This window comes from Rhinopithecus bieti, unplaced genomic scaffold (genome assembly GCF_001698545.2).
Source record: "Rhinopithecus bieti isolate Rb0 unplaced genomic scaffold, ASM169854v2 scaffold_74548, whole genome shotgun sequence".
Classification (NCBI taxonomy): domain Eukaryota; kingdom Metazoa; phylum Chordata; class Mammalia; order Primates; family Cercopithecidae; genus Rhinopithecus; species Rhinopithecus bieti.
Window position 1 is genome coordinate 92,281 of NW_016828873.1, and position 24,119 is coordinate 116,399.

The 24,119-nt window shown below is 48.3% G+C and overlaps 1 protein-coding gene across 1 annotated transcript in view; it reads left to right on the forward strand.

Moving 5' to 3' along the window:
• Nucleotides 1–24,119, forward strand: part of IQSEC3 (IQ motif and Sec7 domain ArfGEF 3) — a 115,499-nt gene that overhangs the window by 12,565 nt on the left and 78,815 nt on the right. Inside the window, 1 exon segment of the mRNA XM_017864631.1 lies at nt 21,785–21,868. Within this exon segment, the coding sequence (XP_017720120.1) occupies nt 21,785–21,868 (84 nt within the window).

Below are 24,119 nucleotides of genomic sequence, written 5' to 3' on the forward strand. Positions count from 1 at the left end.
GCCGCCTCCCGCGTTCCCAGCCCGAGGGGGCGCGGAAGGGGCTTCGCGGCTTCCGCACCGCCCGCCGCCGCTGCTGCTGCTCGTGCTGCCGCCAACCCGGGGAGCGACGGGGCCCCGGGGGCTCCCCCGGCCTTCGGGCTGGCTGCTGGACGCTGGATGTGCGCCCCTCCTCGGCCTCCGTGGGCCACAGTCCAGGCTAGTGTGATGGTGTGAGTAGACTCCCTTGGAGAAGAAGGGGACATTGAGGCGGGGGCGGCTAGGAGGGGTCGGGGATGAGGACGGTGACACCGAGGTTCAAATTCTACTCAGAATCCACCTTTCCTGGTCTTCCTTGTACCCAAGACACCTCGGCAAAAAAATACATTTAAAACTCCCAGCCTTATCTTAGCCTTGGCATGTTTATATTTGTATTTTATCGAATCACAGTCTTAGAATTCCCAGGGGTGTAGGTCGTCTTCTCAGCCTACGGTGCAGCATAATAGTTCCGATAGGGCCCTGGGTTTGAATCTCGGTTCGGTCGTTTACTAGCTGTGTGATCTCAAGCAGTGACAGCCTCGCGTTTCCCGTTCGTGAACTAAGGAATACGAATAGTACCGCCCTCCTGGGATTGCTAGGAAAATTCAGGGGTAATGCCAGTAAAGCGTCAGGCAAGCCAAGTGCCTGGCACGCAGTGAGGGCTCAACGCGTGGTAGTTGCTGTTATTCTGGGACCTTTCTAGTGGCAGAAAGTGCTTTATGAAGGTGAGAGGCCTCACCACTCCCCACCCTGACCCCGGCGTCTTCTAACGGGTTCTGAACAGTACTCCTTCCCTGTTTGACTTCCCTGAATATTTGAAGGCAGATAGCCATCCTTCCCTTCCCTTCCCTTGCCTTCGGGTCCACTGACGCCCCTCCCCCGTCTACTTTCAGGAGATCGTACCTGATGCTGGCACTTCCTGCTCCTCATGGCTCTGCGGGTGGCTCTGCCTCACCTGGATCACTGCTCTCCCAGAGCACAGGAGCTGAGAGTGAACCCTGCAGTGCAGGGGCTGTGGCCAGACCAGCTTTGGGCACAGGGAGGCCCTCCCTCACTCCCTGCCTAGCTTTGGATGGTGGCTAGGGACCCACTGGCTTTCTCGGCCCCAGCCATAGATGGGACCTAGCACACATGAGGTCAGCTAAAGCCTCAGGCTCTTTCGCTTGAAGGACTCTGGCTTCTAGCCACCTCTACTTGTGCAAGTGGCTTTTAACTTACACACAAAATTGCCAATATAATTTGCTTTTAATGTAATTCACCATTTCCTTTTTTTAAGAGATGGTGACTCTGTCACCCAGACTGGAGTACAGTGGCACAGTCATTGCTCTCTGCAGCCTCGAACTCTTGGGGTCAAGTGATCCTCCCACCTCCGTCTCCCAAGTAGCTAGGACTACAGGCATGCGTGGTGACACCTGACTCATTTTTTTTGGTTTTGTAGAGACGGAGGTCTCCCTGTGTTGCCCAGGCTGGTCTCGAACTCCTGGCCTCAGGCAATCTTCCCAATTCAGCCTCCAGAGTCGTTTGATTCACTCTTTTCAAATAGATAATACATTGACCTAGTACAAGATTTAAAAGAAAAGAGTTTGCTGAAAAGCATCTCCCCCATTCTTGTTTCCTAACCACTCAAATTCCTCCCCGCCCCTACACCTTCCAGCAACCACTATTATTTCTCACGTCTTTCCAGCTGTATTATATGTACATTCAAGCAAAATGTGTATTTCTTTTTACAGAGATACTAGTATGCTATGCGCTGTTCTGCACCATGAGTTTTGTTCCCTAATAATGCATCTTAGTGATCTTTCCTTATTAAATATAAAAAGAGCTGCCGCATTCTTTTTTAATAGCTGCAAAATATTCCACTGTATGGCTGTGAAGCTAGGTCCTTTTTGCTGTCTGCTGAGAGTTTTGGAAGGCAAGTAATTATTTAAGGTGGGCTTTCCCAGGGCCAGAGAGGGGAGGAAGCAGGTATTATTGTGCAGCTCCATTTGAACTTGCCCCTCGGGCTGACGTGCTGCTGCAGCCTCTTACAGACATGGGTCAGGTGCGGCCGAAATACGACTCCGTGGGTGTGCTTCTCAGTCTGAAAACTCCAGCTTGGCTCACTTTTGTTTCCCGGGGCTCCCTTTGTTGTCAGCAGTCATCAAGCTTGGGGGAACCATCAGGGTGCTATCATCTGGCTCAAAACCAGCTGAAGGTGAGTCATGCAACCCCACCAATTTCAGGAAGCCTTCCCGAACCGATCTGATAAATAAATAGATGTTCTTACAGCCTCGCTCCTTACTTTCCACCCCAGGCTGAGCACACACCAGTCCTTGCTAAGAACAAAATTAATTCTTTATTCTTGTGGCTTAGAAAAGCTTGTTTCCTTCTCTCTGTAAGTATATATTTTCCTGGCATCTGTATTCTTCCTTTCACTTAACAAATATTGTCTGCTGTGTGCCAGTTACTATTCTAGGCCCTGGGGTATAGCAGTGAACAAAGAAACTCCCAAATTCCTTCATGAAGCTTACAGACAGACAAGGTCATTAGTGAAAACTTACAGTGCATCTGATGGGATAAGTGCTCCGGAGAAAAAGCAGAGAAGAGAGCCGGAGTAAAACAATCTGCACTTTCAAACTGGGTGCCCTGGGGAGAGAGCACCTGAGCAAGGTCCTGAAGGAGGGGAGGGAGGGAGTTCTGCGGCTGTCTGGGGATGGGCGTTCCTGGCAGAATGAACAGCTAGCATAGAGGCCAAGGTGGGACCCTGCCAGGTTGTTCAAGTAAGACAAGGGCCCAGAGAGCACAGGGAGAGGCATCTGAGGCAAAGTCGGAGAGACTGGTGGGGTATGGGAGGGTAGGACGGTGCAGGGGTATAGCAGATCTTGTAAGAGATTCTCAGCTGGGATTTCCAGGTCCACCAGGGAGCATTTGAAAACGTGTGGGGACATTTTAGTTGCCACAATAACTGGTGGGGCTTGGGTGAGGGAGGTGTTTGTTCTATGGCATGCAGTGGGTAAGGGCCACGTCAAACATCCTTCAGTGCATGGGACAGACCACACAGTGAAGACTTTTCCTGCCAAAAATGCCACTGTTTCTTGTTGAGGGCATTGGAGTCCATTAGGAATTGTTTGGCTTTTACCTTCAGAAAAACTAGGAACCAGTGGATGCCTTTGAGCAGAGGGTGCTTAAAAGGAACTTTGGATGCTTGTTTGAGAATAGACTGAAGAGGGAAGAAAGACAGATGCAGGGAGTTCAGGTAGAAGGTTGTCACACAGCCCAGGTAAGAGATGCTAGTAGCTTGGACCAGGGTAGTAGCAATGAAAGTATAATCTGTAGCCAAAACAACAGTGCTTCCTGAGGGATCAGTGTGGGGTGTGAGACAAAGAGGAGCTGAGGATGAGTTCAAGGTTTGGGGCCAAAGTTATTAGAAGGATGGGATGGAGAAGTCCATGGGGGATGAGGAGGGTTTGAGCATTTGACGGATGGCGTTTGAGACAGCTCTTAGATATTTGAGAGGAGATGTGCAGTAGGCATTTCGAATGGGCTGGAGGTGTAACTTTGGGATGCTTTTAAAGCCTTGAGACTGGGCCACGCTACCAAGGGGTGAGAACAGAAGACAAAAGAGGCCCAGGGCAGAGCTGCAGTGCACACAATGCTAACAGGTGGGCATGGGAGCTGAGAGGGAGCACCCAGAGGGAGAAGAACAGCCAGGAGAAGCACGTAGTGTTCTGGCAAAGAGCGTTTCCACAGCTGCTGAAACGTGGAGGATGCAGACTGAGAATTGTCCATTAGCTTTAGCAACATTCAGATAATTGGTGACCTTGAAAAGCGTGGTCTTGGGAGTGCAGTGGATTTGGAGGCTTGATTAGTGGGTTTGAGAGAGAAGGGAGAAGAGACTTGAGAGACAAATCAACCAAATAGAACATGTGGACCCTTGATCAGGCTTGATTTAGACAAAGCAATTGGAACTAGACATTTTTAAGACAGGGGAATTTGAACATAGATGAAGTATTAGGTGATGTTAGAGAATCATTAATTTAGTTAGGGATGATGAAGATACTCGTATTTTTTTTAAAGTTCTTACCTATTAGAGGGATACATTGTGGGTGAAATGATATTTCTGGGGCTTGCTTTATAATACTGTAGCAAAAAAGTTGGGAAATAGAAGACTGGCAAGATATATGTTTGAAATTTCCCTAATAAAATGTGTAAAAGATGCCAGAATGGGAGGAATTATAGAAAGTGAGTGTAGAAAACGCTGATGAGTTTTGCTATAAAGAGAAGCAAAGAAATGGGGTGACAGCTGGAGGGACGAAGTGGGTTCAAGAGAAAGGATTGTTCTTTAAGATGGGAGAAGTGATAGTGTGTTTGTTTCAGCAGCATGTCAGCTAACTACACGTGCTGACCGTCCACCATGGCAAAGGCCCTGTCCTAACTCCTGTAGGGAAACTGAGAATGACTGCATCACTCCCGGAGGAAAGCCATCATTTAACGAAAGCTAATGCTGACTATGAGTGAGGCACGCTATTAAGCACTTTACAAACTTTCTCTCAACGTGTCCTAATAGCACCTTTCTGAGCTGGGCTCCATTCTGCATTCCAGGCAACACGAGGTTGCTCGTGCAGATTCACACTCAGCCAGTGTGACCCTGGCAGGCAGTGCTGCTAGCCTCTGCTCTCCATGGCCACCCCGCAGACAACTGCAGTAACATGCATCCAAATCTCCAGGAGAAGTTTTTTCCAAATCCACAAGGCCCAGCCTCAGTGCTAGAGACTGTTGTTCAGCAGGGGTTAGGGGAAAGAAGACAGCCACAAATGCTTGCAACGAGGCTCTCAGGAGGTTCTGACGCAGCTCCCCGCTAGAAAACCATTAGGATATGTCAGCCTGGGCACACTCACTTACCATCGCATACACCAGCGTTCACACCGGTGCTGTGAGTAATTAGGCTGGCTGAGGCTAGGGAGAAAATTAAAATGTGATGAGCTGGGCTGTACAGGAGAATGGAGAGGAGGGGAGCTGAGCGTGGCATTGTCACTTAGGGATGGGAAATTTTGTTGAGGTTCCTCAAGGGCAAGAGTCATATGCTTGCATTCGTTTTACAAGTATTTGTTGAGCACCTGTGGCATGTCAGGCTCTGCTGTAGGCGCAGGGATTCGCAGTGAACAAGTCAAACAAAGCCCCTGCCATCGTGGAGCCCCCATTCAAGAGGAGAAGGCAGATATTTAACAAGAAGATTCACATGCGTATCACAGAAATTCCCAAGGACTAGAAGAAAATACGGGGTGGCTTGGGGAGGATAGCTCTGAAGAGAAGTCCTCACTTAGGGGATGGCATCTGAGCAGAGAGATGAAAGAAAACCAAGCATGTGAAGACCTCAGGGGAAAGCATTCCATAGGAAGGCCGTGGGGCTGAAAGAAAAGCATGCATTCAAAGAACAGAAGAAGGGAAGGGGGCCAGAGGGAAGCAAGAGGGAGGAGAGAGACAGGGAGAGGACATGGCGTCACAGTGGGCCTTCTGAGGGAGTTTGTGGGGAGGGAGGTTGATGGGAAGGCAAGGAGGGGTGGGCCTTTGAGCAGTGGAATGATGTGATCCACAACAGAAAACAGAGCCTAGGGGTTCAAGGGCAGAGAAGGGAGAGCAGTTCAGCAGGGAGCCCTGGAGTGCAGTGCACACTCATTTGGTATGCATTCATTTATCCAACCTTCCTTTCAACATCCATGTACCTGATTTCTGCTGTGTGCTCGACATTTCTGTGTATTTGTTATCTCATTTATCCACATGATGCTGATGGGAAGGAATTAAAATCCCTGCTTCACAGAGGCAGTAACTGAGGCTCAAAGAGGTTAAGGTGATCCACCCAAGGTCACACAGCTAAAGTGGCATCTTCGGGATTCGTGTGTGAGCCTCTTACACCCTGGCATAGCTGTCCTCACTCTAAGAGGAGTCCCCTGTGGTGTGGGAAGTGCTTCCCCCAGGCAAAGCCTAATCTGGGACAGAGACCATTGTTCAGGAACAGAAAGGCTGGTGGCGTCATGCCCATATGACAGTTGTTCATGTTGCTGCAGCTCTGAATTTGGCCCGTGGCCCACTCATCTCAGTGCCCAGCCTGGCAGGACTGGGCTTGATGACTGGCAGAGTATCACCCACGTGTAGCTACAAGATGAATGGTTTACATGTCCCCATGGGACATCGCATCCCTGCCTGGTCCATATTGTCAGGAGGGTTCACATCGTGGACAAAACGTCCTTGTTCTCAGCTCTGCATGTGCACCTGTATGCATGCTCGTGTGCACAGGCAGGGTTGTGTGTGAGAATACGTATGTGTGTATGTGTCTATGCATTTACAAATCCAGGATGTTGTGTGCGCAGGTTTGGGGAGTTTATTTAGGACCTATGTGCATTGTTGTAAGAGCTCTGAGTGAGTGCATGAAGTGAAGCATGCGTGTATGCGTGTGTCCACCAAGAGGTACAGGTGTACGTTGTGTGTCCATATCTTTGTGCATCCAAGCAGATGTGTGTGAGTATGTTGAGTATTTGGGTTTAGCAGATTCACCAGAAGCAAACAGCTGTGTTTGTGGGTATGTGATGGGGGTACCTGAGCAGTCTATGCTAGAAGGTCAGTTGAAGCTCTGGGGTTGGGGATTGGCTGGGTAGGTTTTGATGTTTCTGTCAAACTTCAGGAGTCTGACTGTGCTATGAAGGGCAAGATCAAGGCTCTTCCACTCACAGCCCAGAGGCCACCTCCTCTGCAGATGCCTGGGGTCAAGGGGTGCCGTGAGAATGGATGCCAGAAGCAGTGTGCAGCAAAAGATGTCAGAGCTGTGAGTCCTCAGGAGGTTGTCAAACCTCCCTTAGCCTCAAATGACATTAATAATAATAATGACATTAATTATCATTAGTATAATATTTTTCCATGGGATTACTCTCAGGATGTTCAGAACTGTTTTTTAAATCAGAAACATGCATAAACGCAGTGTTGCTATTGGTCAGGACTTGCCTTCACCATTCCTGGAGAAACACCGCATGCCCACGCTGACTAAGCGGGGATTAGGAACACTGTGGAGGCATGCTACCCTGGCGCTGTGAGACGGGACTTGGTACGGAGCAGCCTCAGAGCCTGGCAGAGGCCCAATGACCTTCATCCGTCCTCTCAAGCTGGCTTTGCCCAGCTGCCAGGCACCCATCTGCCAGGTAATGCAGAGATCTCTTGTGAGGGAGCTGGCAGGATGCGGCCACAGGCCCAGCTCTGCAATTCATGCTGTGCTGCCACGCCTGGCACTAGGAGCCCTCTTGGCTCCCTGCAAAGTCTGCTGGAGTTCAAAGAACTAGGCCTCAAACTGGGCAACTAAATGGCTCTGGCATTTCTGACAGTGCCACCCTACTGGGCAGGAAGAGAGAGAGTGGCATGGAGCTCGAGGACTGACAGGAAGCTCTCACTGTTCTGGGGCTGGGCTGAGTGGCAGGGTGAGCATGGCCGAAAAGGAAGCTAGGGCCCCCTGGCATGCTCAAGTTACAGACTGGGTTTCCTATTCTGAGTTAAGCTCCCCCAGGACTGTCAGGTAGATGCCGAGGCTGTGATATTGAGCAAATATCTTAGACTCTCTGAGCGTCCTCATCTGTGAAATGAGGATTAACTATAGAGATGTTATACTGCCTTGAGTGTGTGTTGATACTGATGAGTAGGTCTGTGTTTCTAGCATGTATTGTGCGTTTGTTTCCAGGCATGTGCATGTTTCATATATGTGCATGCTTAATCCCCTATTTCTCTCCAGCCCCTTTAGGAATTGGGATTTATTCACACATTCAGTCAACAAACCATTTCTGCTCTAAGCCATGTGCCAGGCTATGTTCTGTACTGGATGTAGGGTGAATTGGTCACAGGCATGGCTCTGGAAAACTCATTCTAGTATAGGGAGATACGACGTGTATATAAACATCAGTGATACATCGTGGAAAAAATAGCTGTTGCATTCCACATCCAGTAAATGTGTCTCAGGGAAGCTGCTGAAGGAGCTCGGGGGGCACTTCCCGCCTAGGCTGGGCAGAGGCCAGCAGGGTTGGGGGTGAGCACAAAACAAACAAGGGAAGGCTTTATGGGAGAAATGTCTTTGGCACTGGACTGTGAAGGCTGGGCAGATTCTGGATGTCTGGATTTCGGAGAAGCCTGGGATCACAGGCTGAGATGGCCATCACCTTTAGCCTGTTTCCTAATCATAACATGGTGGTATGGATACAGGCTTTGCTGTCCCCATAACACTGTGAGGCTTTGGAGTGTGCAGTCATCGGATCTGGGACAGTGAGGGCATACGAATTGGACCAGGCTCAGATCTAAGCATTTTAGATCTATTAGCTCATTTACCCATCACAATAAGCCTTCGAGATAGATGCTCTCAGTATCCTATTTTATAGGTAGGGAAACTGAGGCTCAGGCAGGCAAAGATATAACAGAAAAATAGCAAAGATGGACGTTGAACTCCAGACAGCTCCTGCCTACCCCATATCAGTGCACGGCCTAGTACAAGCATTTTTTGTTTGTGTACCTACTCTGTGCTAGGTATTGTGCTAAGCACAACACAGGTATCTTGTTTGACCTTCACAACAACCTGATGAGGTCATTTCTTGTATGACCTCCCTTTTACAGTTCAGGAGACCAAGGCTGAAGAAGATCAGACAATCGGCCTGTGATTCCACAGTCGTCTCTTGGAAAGGCAAGGATGCCATGCAGGTCTTCCTAGATCCTTAGATCTGGGAAGGCCTACTGCCTCTCCGTGAAACTGTGCTCTCTCCTGTGGTTTGAGAAAGGGCCTCCATGAAATTCCTTCCCCAAAGTACTCCGTGGCTCCCTCTCCGCTACATGCAGGCGTACTCCTAGGACCAGAGGCAGATAACCAACATGCTGTGAGAGCTGCCTCAAAACTCAAAAGAACAAGACACATCTCTGTTTTGCTCAGAAATCTGTAGTTTTGGCAGAGCTTATTGGGGACAGCTTTTTTCTGTTCTGCATCGTATCCGCTAGAGGGGCTTGGAGGCTGGAGGTTCGTTATCAGGATGGTCATCAAGCAGCTGTCAAGCTGGGGCTGGCTGTTGGTTCCTTTCCATGCACCCCTCTCCATGGAGTCATTTGGGCTTCCTCCCAGCATGGAGGCTGATTTCCTCTCATCACCATGCCAAAAAAGTACTAGGAAAACCGGGGCAGATCACTTCTCTGAAAGTCAAGGGAGGGGAGTGTTTCAAATAGGAGATTTGGGCCAACGTATACTACAGAAAAGTGAAATCAGTTAGACACTGAGAAGTTCTTAGATTGGGCAACTAAGAGATCACTAGGGACCTCCCTAGATTAAATTCTGCTAGGCTTCTGGGGGAAGAACCCAGATGACAGCAAGTTGGCAAAAGATCAAGGTGAAAGGAAGCTCACACAAGCAGACGACTTTTTTTGGAAGACTGCGGAAAGAAAGAGAGTTGTAACCAGGGGAGCAGAGTTGTAGGGGATTTATATGCTGAAGAAAAAGGGCCTATGAAAATAATGACATTGAAGACCAGTGCGGGAGGAAAGGGGATAAAGATCGATAGGGCTTGGAGAGAAGGTAAACACCTCTTCCTTGAGATCAAAGGCATCAGAAGTAGGACACATTCATGACATCTACCATGTATTAAGCCGTGTTCTGTTGTAAGAGCTTTAGAAGTGTTTCAACTCATTTCATCCTCATATAGTCCTTTAAAGAAGTCCTGTTGTATAAGTGCAGTTAGGTAGGATTCCTCAGGAAGGATTCCTGCAGGCTTCACCGAAAGGAGGACTCCGGCGGGCCCTTGCAGGGAGGGGCAGGCAGCGCCTCTCTAAGGCCAGCACTCTGGACCGGCAGAGCTGGCTTCAGTAGTTGCAGCAGGAGGGCTTTGGGTTAGAAGCATGTTTTTTCTCAACTGTTTCTTAAAAAAGGAAACTTATTTTTTTCAAAATTAAACCTAACAGATATCCCTAAGACAGAAAGCTAACCAAATCAGAGCTGCGTTAGTTGAATGGAAGGTTCTATGCTCTGCCTTCTCCATTTTCCTCTTAACCTTAATATGGTCCCTGCAGCAGCCGGTGGGGCACTGGGGCTCTTTGGAGTACAAGAGAAAAAACACTGGGTCACTGCAAGACCAAATTCATACTCTTTGTATGAACATCTGAAAAACGTACAGTGTGTTTTCAGGAAAAACCTCACTGAATAATAAAGGGGCAGGTCACTGTTTCCCTAGGACTCTGTTATCCTTCTTTTCCTTGATGGCAGAGGCATGGACTAGAAGACCTTCAAAGCTCCCTCAAAGGAAAGGGAGCAGAGAATCAAAGGGAAGCAGGTCCTGGACAGCAGGAGGTCCCTGTGGAGATTACATCCTCTGGCAGGCTTGGGGCAGAACACTGAACCTGGTTGGCCAACCTGGGTCTGGGTACCAACAGGCCAATGTTTTCTATAGCCTTTTGCCCCGGCTTCTGGAACAGCTGTAATTGCTTGCCTTATTAAGATCTTCCCAAAGCTCTCTGTGGAAGACTGTGCAGTGGTAGATTGCACCAGTGAGCAAAGGAAATCTGCCTCTCCCTCCACAGCCCCCAGGCCTGGAGAAGAAAACAGGGACCAGAAAGAAGGAAGTCAAGATGGCATCCTGGTGGGGCTCTATTTGCAAGAGAATTGTGGTTGCTGAGTTTCTCAGTAGCAGAGACTAATAATATCAGTAATATTCATTATAAGATTTTGCATTTGTGCAGAGTTTATTATGTTTCTCTTAAGGTAGTTTCATATTCAAGTCTTACTTGAATATGAATCCCCCACAGTTCAGTAAAATAAATAAGGCAGGTGTAGGAGCCTTGTTTACCGTGACCTGACCCTCCCAAAGGTGAGCATAGCGTGGGGGCTGGGTCTGCATCTCCAGCCCAGAGCTGTTTCTATCACACTTTCTAAGGACTCTCAGCCCTTAGGCCCAGGTCTCAAATTTCGCCCATTCAACCATCCCCATCCCCGATTTTCTCGTCGCAGTTTCTGGCCCCCTGGACTTCTTTGGCTCAGTGATGAACCATTTAGTCTCTGAAAATATAATCTAGCAGTTGAAAGGAAAGAAAATATAGTGTCTTTTCTGCTGCTTGGAAGGAGGTTAATCATTAGGTGATCTGGGGGCAATGAGTGGAGGGAAATTAGAAAGGAAATTGTTCTAAAGCCTCCTGATAAAGTAGCAAGAAATGAGAAGGGAGAGGAAAAGATTTTGATCTTTTTTTTTTTAAAAAATCAGTTGGATTAAGCTAAAATTAGATACAATAAAATTCAGCCATTTTACCTGTATAACTTGATGAGTTTTGAAACATTACACTTGTGTAACAACTATCTCAATCAAGATACAGAACATTTTCATCACCCAGGTGACCCTTTGTTCCCTTTTACAGTTAATCCCTTCCTTCCTGCATTGCTGAAACTTACCTCTTTCTGTCAATATAGTTGTGCCTTTTCTAGAATATTATGTAAGTGGAATCATACAATGTGGAGTCTTTTGTGTCCACCTTCCTTCATTTAATACAGCGTTTATGAAATTCATCCATGTTGGTTGATGTGTCACTAAGCTTGTTCCTTTTTATTGCTGAATAGTATTACATTGTATGGACATATCACAATTTATTTATCCATATGCCAGTCAGTGGACATTTACATTGCTTCTGGGTGGTTTTTTACATACATGAATAGTTTTGTATCAGTATAACTTTTTGTTTATCTTGGGTAAATACCTAGGAATGCAATTGGAAGGGCATCTGATAAATGTATGTTTAACTTTAGAAGAAACTGCAAGACTGTTTTCCAAAGTGTGGCACTATTTTGGCTTCCTTTCAGAGGCATATGAGAGTTCCAGGTGCTCCACACCCTTGTCAACACTTGGTTTTGTCAGACACAAATTTTATTCATTCTAGCAGGTGTGTAATAGTATCTCCTTGTAGTTTTAATTGGCAGTTCCCTAGTGACTAGTAATGTTGAACATCTTTTCATGTGCTTGTTTGTCCTTAGTATATTTCCTTTGGAGAAGTGTCTGTTCAAATCTCTTGTACATTTTCCTATCAGGTTGTTTGTCTTTTTATTATTGACTTGTAGTGGTTCTTCGTTTTTCTTAACAGTATCTTACAAAGAGAAAAATTGATGTACTCTTTTCATTTTGATGAAGTCTAACTTAGCAACTTTTTTATTTCACGGTTTGTGCTTTCTGGTCCTATGAAGGAATCTTTGCATATCCTAAAGCCACATGTTATCTTCTGTATTTTCTTTGAGATGTGTTATGATTTTATCTGTTAAGTCTATGATCTATTTTTAAAATTTTTATGTATGGTATAAGGCATGGATTGAAGTCTATTTTTTTGCATCTGGATATCCAGTTGTTTCAGCACTATCTGTTAAAAAGTTTATCATTCCTTTTTGAATGACCTTGTAATTTTACCAAGGGTCAATTGGTGATATATGTATGGATCTATTTCTAGCTTCTCTTTTTGTTCAGTCAATCTGTATGTCTATTCTTATGCCACCACTGCACTGTCTTAATTTTGGTAGCTTTATTTTCAGTCTTGAAACCACCCAGTGAAGTCCTACAACTTGTTCTTGTTTTTCAAAGTTGTCTTGGCTATCCCCTCCTCCTCCCCACCCCAGGAATTAGAGATTTTTGAAAAATAAGGGTTTCTTTTCTTCCTATTTATTAAGTTTAAATAGAAAAGGCTCTTTGGAGGAGGCAAGAAAATTAAGAGAAAGTGGAAAAAAAGAAATCCAGTCTTCAGGCCCCACCAGCAGTAGTGATGGTGGTACCAGGATGGGGCAGGTGACCAGAAACAGTTTGATGATTTCTCCCTTTTCCTGGAGCTTAAGGCAGCTCCTTTAGAGAGGTTCCCTGGCTGTTTCCTTCTGAAGGCTGGAGATTCAGTCTGCTGTCCTCAGCGTGGTGAAGGGAGGGTGATCCGCCTTCGGAGTTGCCCCCTGGGGTTTCCGGCTTGGCCTCCTTTATTCTCCTGCTGGGAGCCTCCCTGCTCAAGCCCTCGCCTGCTTCTCCCACTGTGGTACTGCACTCCTCATCAGTTCTTCTAAACCACTCAACTATTTTTACGGCCGTGCAGTGGAATCCTGAGTCTCAAACTAAATATAGATGTCGGAAGTGAGAGTGCACAGCCTCCTGTAATCCTGTGAGCCTGGCTCTGGCTGCGACTTTCTCAGCCCCTTGCCGCACTTGATGCTCCTTCCCATCTGGCCAGCTGGCCCTGGCTGTTGCTCCTCTGGCAGCGCTGCTCGCTTATCTTCCTGGTTCTTTAAGAAACAAGGAGACCCAGTGCGGTGGCTCATGCCTGTAATCACAGCACTTTGGGAGGTCAAGGCGGATGGATCACGGGAGCCCAGGAGTTCGAGACCAGCCTGGGCAACATGATGAAAGCCTGTCTCTACAAAAAAGTCAAAAGGAAATTATCTAGGTGTGGTGGCACATGCCTGTGGTCCCAGCTACTTGGGAGGATTGCTTGAGCCTGGGAGGTTGGAGGTTGGAGGTTGCAGTGAGCTGAGATCGCGCCACTGCACTCCAGACTGGGCAATGGAGTGAGATCCTGTTTCAAAAAAAGAAAAGAAAAGAAAAGAAAGAAACAGGGTTCTTTCCTGACTGACCCCTAGCTTCCCCTCTTCCTTCAGGTCTACGCTGCCTCCTGTGCAGGCCTTTGACTCCCATCTTGCTTGGGAGATGCCTTGGAATCCCCTGAACCAGCTGCTCCTTGATGGCCAAGGAACACAGCCTCCTGCCATGCTCTGGGCTCATTCCCAGAGTGCTGCAAGCTCCTGCCCATCCCAGCCTCACAGCATGACCGGGGATACCCAACACATAAAAACCTCATTCTGGGCCCACAGACTACCTCATGTTTAGGTTTTACCACATCCATCCAGCAGTCCAGCTTCCCCATCAGTATTCATCAGTATGGGGGATTTGGGATTGCTAAAGCCACAGGGGACTGAATTCTGCTTCAAGCCATTGGCCCTGGAAGAAGTCTTTGGCTCGGATTCTATAAGCTTCCCTCAAGAAAGCTTCCTTCAAGGAACATGGCCCAGTCTCAGTTCTTGGCTTTTGGAAGAGAAAAGCCAAAGACTGAGAATGGCCATGTTCCTTTTTCATAGGGGTCCTTCCATTGTCAATTTCCTTCAGCCCCCTTCAGCCACAGAACTCCCAGGGTCACAGCCTTGGGCTGTGGTTCCCACAACTACAATGTGATTGATATCCCCAGACTGTGCGCCACAGGGGCTCTGAGAATGCCCCTCCCAGGCTCATGCTGTGAAGTGGATTGGGGGCTGTATCATTCCAAGGCCTAAGGCACTTGAATGGTTCCCCCTGCTGCCCCACCAAGTGTGGTGATTGCACTTGGGCCTATGGGACCTCTCTCCTTTCTTTACTTCCCCAGCAGCGATGGGTCCTGGCCCCTCTCCCTAAAGGCCCCGCATCTCAGGGATTTGCTCAACCTGCTGGGACCCTGTCTCACCCTGCACTAGGCCTCAGTTTCCACCACGATGAAATAGGGATGCAGAGATGCTGCATGCCACCGTCTGCCCTGGTGACGAATCGGGTACAGAGAGTTGAGCGTGTTGAGTGTGGAGCCCCTGGGAAGCAGGTTCTGAGAACAGCTGGTTCTTGCTATATTGAGGAGACATTTTCTGCCTCTTGGTGCTCACAAAATGCAGCACTGGTTGATTTCAAGGATGCAAGAAGCATTATCTGAGGAAGAAATACTTTCTTTCTGTCATTTGCACAGATGAAATAGAAGGGCTGGGTCAGGAAGGTGAATGAATAAAAGGTGCTTTTGTGTGGCCTTTGCCTTTATTGTGTGCCTTGCCATTCACTGTTGTATTTGCTCTCCTAAAAGCCCTGCAAGGTGCAGGAGCTACTATCATCCTAGCTTTACTGGCAAGAAAACTGAGGCTTTGAGAGATAAGGGACTTAAATGAATGCACACAGGAATTGTGACCCACTTGTGGAGACCTGGTGCACCTGGCATGGACCCCCAAAAGCTTCGCTGGGGTGTGAGGGTGGTGGCAGAACCTCAAGCCAGCCCTCCTGAGGTGAGAAAGCCTTACTCTGTGGACAGAAGCAGGTTGTGCCCACGGTCCCCTGCCTCCCAGGGGGACAGATTCTGATGGGACATCCTGGCAACAATCTCAGGTTGGTGTCACCAAGAGATCCTGTCCCTCCCCTCCTGTCCCCTGCTCACCTTGCCAGCCCCTGGTGTCCCGTGTCCATCTGCTATGGTGGCAGTGTTTCAGGGAGGGTGGGAAGAGAGCAAGGCAGAGAAAAACGGGAAGCCTGTGGCCTGAAGACTGAGGATTCAGGAAGAAGCTTGGGGGCAGCGTCGGAGGATGACCTAGGCCAGGATCCCTCTACCCACAGTCTCAGGGTGGCTACTTTCCAGCTACAGCCAAACAGGAGCTTGGGCCTTTCTTGATGTAAATGTTCTCCGCTATGGTTTGAATGTTCGTCCCCTCCAAACCTCATGTGGAAATTCAGTCCCAGAGTTGGAGGTGGGGCCTAACTTGAGGTATCTGGGTCATGGAAGTGGCTTCCTCATGAATAGGTTAGCGCCCTCTCTGCAGAGTTGGGGGTGAGTGAGTTCTCGCTCTGTTAGTTCCCCTGAGAGCTGGCACCTCCTTCCCTTCTCTCTTTTGCTTCCTCTCTCGCTATGTCATCTCTGCACACACTGGCTCCCCTTACCCCTCCGCCATGAATGGAAGCAGCCTGAGGCCTCACCAGAAGTAGATGCTGGAGCCATGCCTCTTGTTCAGCCTGCAGAACCATGAGCCAAATAAACCTCTTTTCTTTGCAAGTCATTCAGCCTCAGGTATTCTCTTAGAGCAGCACAAACAGACTAGGGCATTCTCTTAGCTGGTGGACTCCCTGAGGCAGGGACAGCAGTGATGCTTCTTTGCATACTAAAGCATTGAGTGCCATCATTATACCAGGCCCTGATCTAGGCACTAGGCACTCCCTGCCCAGCTTTGGTAAATGAGCACATGAATGCCCACTGGCCAAAAACCCTTTGAGGAAGAGTGGTGGGTATGATCCTTGACAGGAGCCTGCCTGGGGCTTAGGCTTGCTACTAACTAGCTGTGTGACCTTAGGACACTTAAGCTAAGACATGCCCAGGTCAGGAAACTTAGACCATGACCTTAGGCAGGGTGGGTGGCCAGGCTGGTCAAAGGCAGGCAGGGCAGGACTTACAATTTAGCATGAGCTAAACCCGGAAAGAAGACAAGAAGCATTCTGGCCTAGGCTGAGGAGACCCAAGGAACAGGAGGTGGACGGAGGAGCTCAGAGGCAGAACTGGAAGACAAGCTCCCCTCTTGGCTGAACTGTCCCCCAGTGGCAGCAGAAGCCCCAACAGCACAGCCAGCGCAAGCCCAAGGTGCTGAAGGACTTGGGCTTCTTGCTGAAAGACATTCAGTTACCTATCACATGTGTCACTACAGCTGAGTCTGGGGACCTGGGAGAAGCAGCAGGTGCCTGCCCTCAGTGTCTGGACAGAGGAGTGGCTCCCAACCTTGGGAGGAAACCTCTGGGAAACAGAGGCAGGATCAGAACAGTCCCCCCAGGCACCACTGTGCCAGCCTATGACCATGCGGGTGAGCTTTCCTTCCTGAAATGTCAGCGCTGTGGGTAGTGAACAAGCCATGCCTCTTTGCCTATGCTCTTGATGGCTTTTGTCAGGAATTCCAAACCTGCCCTGGACCCAGGAGCAGCTGGAGGCCTGGAACTGGGGGTGTAGGCTCTCCACTGTACTGCGCACCTGGGTCCACCTGCCCTGCATTATCTGGGCTGTGGGCCCTTCTTGCTCCTGCTCCATCTCCTCATTCGTTTTCCCCTTCAGGCCAGGAAGCCTGGGTGCTATCGAAAGATGTTTAGGTTTCAGACAGTTCTCTAAAGTCTTTGACTTGCCCCAGGAGTGAACCTCGGGCTGGAAGACTGACCCGGAATTTTGGCCAGGGAACCACTGCAGATAAGTCCCTTCTCCACTCAGCCTCAGTTTCCGCATTTGTCAAATGAGGGCTCAGGTTCAATTATTTGCTTTATTGCCCTTTAAAAAATTTATATTTGTTGCATCAATTATTAGTCTATGACCTACTGATTATATATAATCTGTAACAAAAAATACATTAAATGAACAGAAATCCAAGATGAAAATTGCCCATGATCTGTTCTGTGAAATGACATCAATATTTGTGTTGGTTTCTGACATTTTCCAGCTCTTATTCAGGTTCACATTCAGTTTGAACAGATTTACGGTAATATCACACATGGGAATTTCATATTGAGTTTTAATGGATTTACGGTAATATCACACATGGGAATTTATGTTTAACACTGTCCGTCAACATTTTACCCTAAGCATCACTTTTCCTTTTCCTACCTCTGTCTTTTTCCCCTGCTCTCATCTGCTGAGGTAGCCAGTGTTAATAGTTTAGTTTGCATTCATATATAAATAGAGTGTACATGCAAAGAATTTGCATTTGGTGAGAGGAGTCATTTTTTATTTTATAAAATTGGGATCACTCTTTATAGATTTCTCTGCAACTTGCTTTTCTCATTTAATAATATGCTGTGGAAATCCATCCAGACTGAGGGATAGAGTGCTAACTAGTTCTTTTTTAACAGGTGGCGTAATTCCATGGTATGGTTGAAGGTATTACAGTTTATTCAACCGTTTCCGGATTGATGAGGACTTGAGCTGTTTGCATTCTCCCCCCACTTCCCCACCACCACACTAAAAACAATGCTTCTGTTGAAGAAAAGAGCCAAACTCTGTAAAACGTTTGAAGAGATTTATTCTGAGCCAAATACGAGTGACCATGGCCTGAGGCACAGTCTCAAGAGGGGCTAAGAACATGTGCCCAAGGCGGTTGGGCTGCAGCTTTGTTTTATATGTTTTAGGGGGACATGAGACATCAGTGACTTATGTAAGTAAGTAAGTGAGAGTGAACCACGGTGTACATTGGTTCAATCTGGAAAGGTGGGACAACTTGAAATACAGTGAGAGCTTCCAGGTCATAGGTAGATTCAGAGATTTTCTGATTGACAATTGGTTGAAAGAGTCGTTATTATCGAAAGACGTGGAATCAGTAGAAGGGAGTGTCTGGGTTAAAATGAGACGGTGTGAAGACCAACATTCTTGTTATGCAGATGAAGCCTCCAGGTGCAGGCGTCAAAGAGAATAGATTGTAAGTTTTTCTTATCAGACTTAAAAAGGTGCTAGACTCTTAACTGATATTCTCCTGGATCAGGGAAAAGACCTGGAATAGGAAGAGGATTCTCTACAGATTGTAGATTTTCCCCACAAGAGACAGCTTTCCAGGGCCGTTTCTGAGACATATTTACAAGGCCAATATATAAAAGAAATGTGTTTTGCTGTAAAATAGTTCAGTTTCTTTCAGGGCCTGCTATCGGTCATATGATGCTGTACTAGAGTCAGGTTGGAATTTGCTACAGATTTTGTCTCATTGCTACAAACAGTCTGTTTCGTCACTCTTAAGAGCTCTGTTAAGACTGTTTTAATGTTTTTTGTTAAATGTTAATGCTGGCCAGCTGTGCCTGAATTCCTAAGGGAGGAGGGGATAAGGAGGCATGTCCTACCCCTACTTCCCATCATGGCCTGAACCAGGTTTCTTTGGAATGCCCTTGGCTGAGAAGGGGGTCCGTTCAGTCTGCAGCAGGACGAGCCACAGACAAAACCTCTCAGACCCCGAGTTGTAGAAGGAAGGGTTTTATTCAGCTGGGAGCATCGGCAAGCTACTGCCTTAAAATCTGAGCTCCCTGAGTGCACAATTTCTGGCCTTTTTAAGGGCTCACAACACTAAAGATTTCACATGAAAGGGTCGTGATTGATTTGAGCAAGCAGCGGGTATGTGACAGGGGCTGCATGCACCGGTGGTCAGAGAGAAACAGAACAGGGCCGGGAGTTTCATAGTGTTCTTCTATACAATGTCAGGAACGTCAGTTTCTAAGTCATGAGTTGATTTTTAACTACTGGGTTTAGGCCAGGCAGACCCAGGCCTGGTTCCGGGCCTGGTGCCGGGCTGCCTGTCTTCGGTTTTACTTCATTGTTTTTGTCTTAAAACAGGTACTGAGTATAAAACAATATAAAACAATATGAGAGGGTCTCTCTCTTTCCTGAAGTCAACTGGGGGGCTTAGAATTTTGTTTTTGGTTTACATTTCCATAAACATTTCGTAATTCACATCTACACAGACAGTGGGTCAGGGTACCCCTCTCTCCACATCCTCTCCAGCACTCATAGTTAGCAGTCTTTTCAATGTGTGCCAGCCAGTCTGCTGGATGAGAAGTGGCATCGCAGCATGACTTTAATTTGCATTTTCCTGTTTACTAGTAAGCGTCTTTCCATTGGTATGAATTTGGTCTTGATTTGAGTTTGTGAGGCAGAATAGCAGAGATGTAAACCGTATTTGTGGGCTGTTTGGGTTTCCCGTTCTGTCAACTGCTGTTCCTATCCTCTGGCGGTTTTTTCTGCTGGGTTTATCTTTGCACTATGGATGTGCTGGAACTCAGTGCAGAGTGTTAACTTGCCTACTGTCAACATTTTGCACATATATTTTCCTAGTCTATCATTTGTCTTTTGACTTATTAGGGTATTCGTTTTCATACAGATTTTTTTCTTCATTTTATATAGTCAGATATGTTTATCTTTTTTTTGTTTGTTTGTTTTTTGAGACGGAGTCTCGCTCTGTCGCCCAGGCTGGAGTGCAGTGGCCGGATCTCAGCTCACTGCAAGCTCCGCCTCCCGGGTTCACGCCATTCTCCTGCCTCAGCCTCCCGAGTAGCTGGGACTACAGGCGCCGCCACCTCGCCCGGCTAGTTTTTTGTATTTTTTAGTAGAGACGGGGTTTCACCGTGTTAGCCAGGATGGTCTCGATCTCCTGACCTCGTGACCCGCCCGCCTCGGCCTCCCACAGTGCTGGGGTTACAGGTGTGAGCCACCGCGCCCGGCCTTGTTTATCTTGTTTTAATGGCTTTTCAGTTTCCTGTTTTGTTTTTAAAATCTCAACACATCAGCTATATTCCTAGGCTTCCTTCTGATTTTTTTTCCGTTTAATTTCTCTCATTTAAACACATAACCTTTCTGGAATTTATTTTTTGTCAAATTAAAGGTTGGCTCAGACAGGTGTGATGACTCATGCCGGTAATCCCAGTGCTTTGGGAGGCCAAGACGGGAGGATTGCCTGAGGCCAGGAGTTCGAGACCAGGCTGGGCAACATAGTGAGACCTCTGTCTCTGTGAAATTTTTTAAAATTAGCTGAGCCTGGTGGCACATGCCTGTAGCTGAGACAGGAGGATTGCTTGAGCCCAGAGGGCCAAGGTTACACTGAGCTATGATCACACCACTGCACTCCAGCCTGGGCAACAAAGCCCTGTCTCTAAACAAACAAACAAACAAAAATTAAGATAGGCTCCAGTGTTCTTTCTTCCATGCAGATAGCCAAATTCAGCATTTCCTGTCTACACTCTCAGACCCAGTGGGCCCCCAACAGGTGCCTGGGAGGTGGCTACCACATTCGGGCCTAGGAGGTCTGGGAAGTGGTGCAGATGCCCCTCCCCCAGCCATGGAGATATTCTACTTTTGTTGTTTTACAAAATAGGCTTCCAGTAAAGATTTGGTTTGGACAAAGTGTTCTGAAGCTGAAGGAATTTTGAAAATCCCTTTCAGATGATCTCTGGGGGCCCTTCCAGGTTTGACATTCTCTGACTCAATAATGCCCAGGACAGCAACTGCTTATTGAGGAAGAGAAGGCAATGGCTCGGTGTATCTTTATCCAAAAGTAATTTCAATACTGAATCCCAGGTTGGCTCAAAGTGGATATTGGAATCACAGCATTTTAGAGGTGGACGGGACCTTGGAAATCCTCTAGTCCAGTGCCTCTCAATCCTGGCTGCCTTTAGAATCACCCTGGGAGTTTGTTAAAAAGTCCTGGTGCCCTGGACTCATGCCAGACCACGTAAATCAGAGTCCTTGCGGGGAAGGGAAGGGCCCAGGCATAAACTGTTTTAAAAATCTCCTTGTAATTCTAATATGCAGCTAGGGCTGAGAACCACTTCGCTAGTTCATCTCCCTTGTTTCATTAGTAAGTCAGCTGAAGCCCAGAAAAGGTGAGCCACGTGTGACACAGCTGGCAAACTGGAGGGCTGGGACTAGAACCCCGATCCCGGCCTCCTGGGTTGACTTTTTCATCTACACCAAGTGCCTCATCAGGCACCACTCCTTGGATTTTTAGCTGGCAACACTAACGTCCCTGTATGAATGTTTTGTAACTTTGTATATGATCAGCTTAAAAGTATTCACTGCATGCAATTCTGTGCATCCTAGAGAAATAGACTTAGTTCTACCTTGCAGGACCATGGTGGAGAACAGGGTCATCAAGAACAAACTGTGATAACAGAGCAGGACATTTGGTACATGCACGAGAAAGAGCCTGCTGCAGGGAGGGCGTGCGGAAGTAGGAAGGGTGAGTTGCCAGGGAGGCCAAGGAGGCTTCACACAGGAGGTGGCATTTGAATTGAGCCTATTGGGTGACTGAAGAGGACTCTGATGGACAGAGAATCAATGCTGCAGTCTTGCCCGGGGCAGTGATTGGCTGCCTGATTTTTACGCAGGGGCTCCGAAGGGCAGGGATGGGGGCAGCAGGGTTTCAGGGCAGAAATGCTTTAGTATCAGGCAGGGTGGGGACCCAGCCTGTCTCAGGCGCTCTGATCTCCCTCTGCTCTGTCCGCAGGAATGAGACCGTGCTGCACCAGTTCTGCTGCCCAGCCGCCGACGCCGAACAGAAGCCGGCCTGCTCCGACCTGGCCTCCCACAGGTGGGAGCTGTGACCTTCCTCCGTTCTGCACTCCCACCTTCCTTCCTGTTGCAACAAAGCACATACCCCTGCACTAGCTATTGGGCCTCCTCCTCTTGAGTCTCATGTGGGTCGTTCGTTTGCTTTCACCTCCTTCCTCAGACGTCATTTTCTCTCTGCTCCCTCTGGACCCCAAATGAGCCATTCCCAACGTTTAAGGTCATTATGCCCTAGCGATCACACCCCAAACGTATGCTCCTTTCTTCTGAACAGCCCATGTAAAATCTGATTTTCGTAAGCAGCCAGGAAAATTGGTTTGATTGGGGATATTCATGTCTCTCACATGGGAGGGTGCCTGGCACACAGTGGTGTGCACTCAGCCCATGCATAGTGCCCAGCCTTCCTCTTCCATCAAGGATTTATACTTTTCTTTCTGGTTTCTCTTCCTCCAGTCAGCCCAGGTGCCTGTCTTTAATTTTCAGGATCTCTCAGCCCTGGCTACATTAGTTGACAGCATTGGGATGGAGTGGGAGTGTTGAGGAGTCAGGTTTTAGAGCCACAGTCCTAAGCTTTCTCCTCTGTTTTTTCCTGGGTTCTCCTACCGCCCTCTGCCTCCCTGTCCCCCTTCCTGGTGCTCCCTCTCTGTCCTGGGATCAGCCTTCTCCCTCCGCATCTGCTTCTGTCTCTCTGCCCTTGTGTTTCTGGTTTCTCCTCTTCTGTGCCCATGTTGTGCTCCCCGCCCGCCCCCTGATCTGTGTGTTCTGTCAGCCTCTCTCACTCTTTTCTCTTTTCCACCAGTTTGTCTGTCTCCATTCTGCACATTTCTCTTTTCTTGACTTGTTCTTTACTCCACTTTGATTCTGGCCTGAAATTTACCCAGTCTGTCCGTCTCCTGTTATGGAGTGAAGTTGGGCAAGTTACTCCACTCCCGTGGGCCTCAGTTTCCTCATCTGGATAGTGAAGGGCTTGGTCTATCTCAAAAGTGGCATTCTCCTATCATCCCATCGAGCCTCTGAGCTGCTCAGTGGGGCCAGACTGGGCGGGTCTTCTTGTCCCTGAAGGATGAGAGGAGAGTAAGGGTCAGAGGAGCCAGAGACTTGTCCACAGTCACAGAGCGAGGACCAGCGCAGCCACGGGAAGCTTAGGGCATCAGACTTCTCATGCTCACCATTTTCAGGTTTAAGATGCAATGATTCTGTGATCTTTCCCCCTTTATCCTCTGAAAAATAACTAGACAGTGATCAGAAGCGGTGGCTAGTGACCTTGGGGCACGGACAACCACCCCATGAAAGGCATTGCTGTTCATTTTCCCTTATAGGGGAGCCAGCAGAGGTCAGAGACAGAGGCAGGGCTCTGAGGAGGACTCTGAGAGAGGCCACACAGCCCAGCGGGTCATTCAATCCAGGGCCAAGGGAGGGATGGGAGTTAATGAAGCCAACCGTGTCGAAGATGGGAGGCTAATGTTTTCTGTGTCCTCTGGGACAAGTTTTGGGCCAGGCCTGGGGACATAAAGGCACATAAGGCCAACTTGAACCCTTGAGAATTTCCCCATGCGGTGGGACATTAGGATATCCACAAAGGGAAAACTGCTCTCCTGGAAATTAGAAGGAAGAAGAGAAACGGGAGAATGGAACAGTGGAGGGGGAAGGAAAGAGGAGAGTGTGGAGATGTGGAAGTCACCAGGACGATGTAGAGGAAGACCCTGACTGCCCTGGCCCCTTCCCATGAGGCCTCACTGTTCAGACACATGGCCCGAGTCTCCGTCCCGGAAACTGCCTTCCTTGGTGGGGGGGAGAAGAGAGAAAAACTGTCTGGCCTGCCTCCAACTCCATCAATTCAACTCAATTCAGTAAGCACTTTATGGATACTAACCAAGCACCAGGCTTCAGTGAGGATGGAGAACACCCTTGAGAAGCCCAGGCCTGGCAGGGGTGGGCAGCAGGGGCGGGCAACAGAGACGGTCCCTTGGGTTTCCTGTGGTCTCTCCTCCCATCCGCTCTCAGCCTGCATGCTCGCTCATGCACCAGCACTCCCCTGCTGCCTGTGTGGTGCCCACCTGCAGCCCTAGCTCCAGGTGGGAAGGAGTGGGAGAGAGGCAGCCCCAGCAGCATGCCAGCACGTAGGTAGACGTGGGGCAGGGGAGGGGTGCTGCACTCTCAAGGGGCTGGGTTATTTTCCAGGGTTGGAGGTGTATGATAGGAAACCCATGATCTTAGTTTCCAAGAGGTTTGTTGTTCACCTCCCCCTGGGAGGTGTGGGCTTTGAGGTTAGG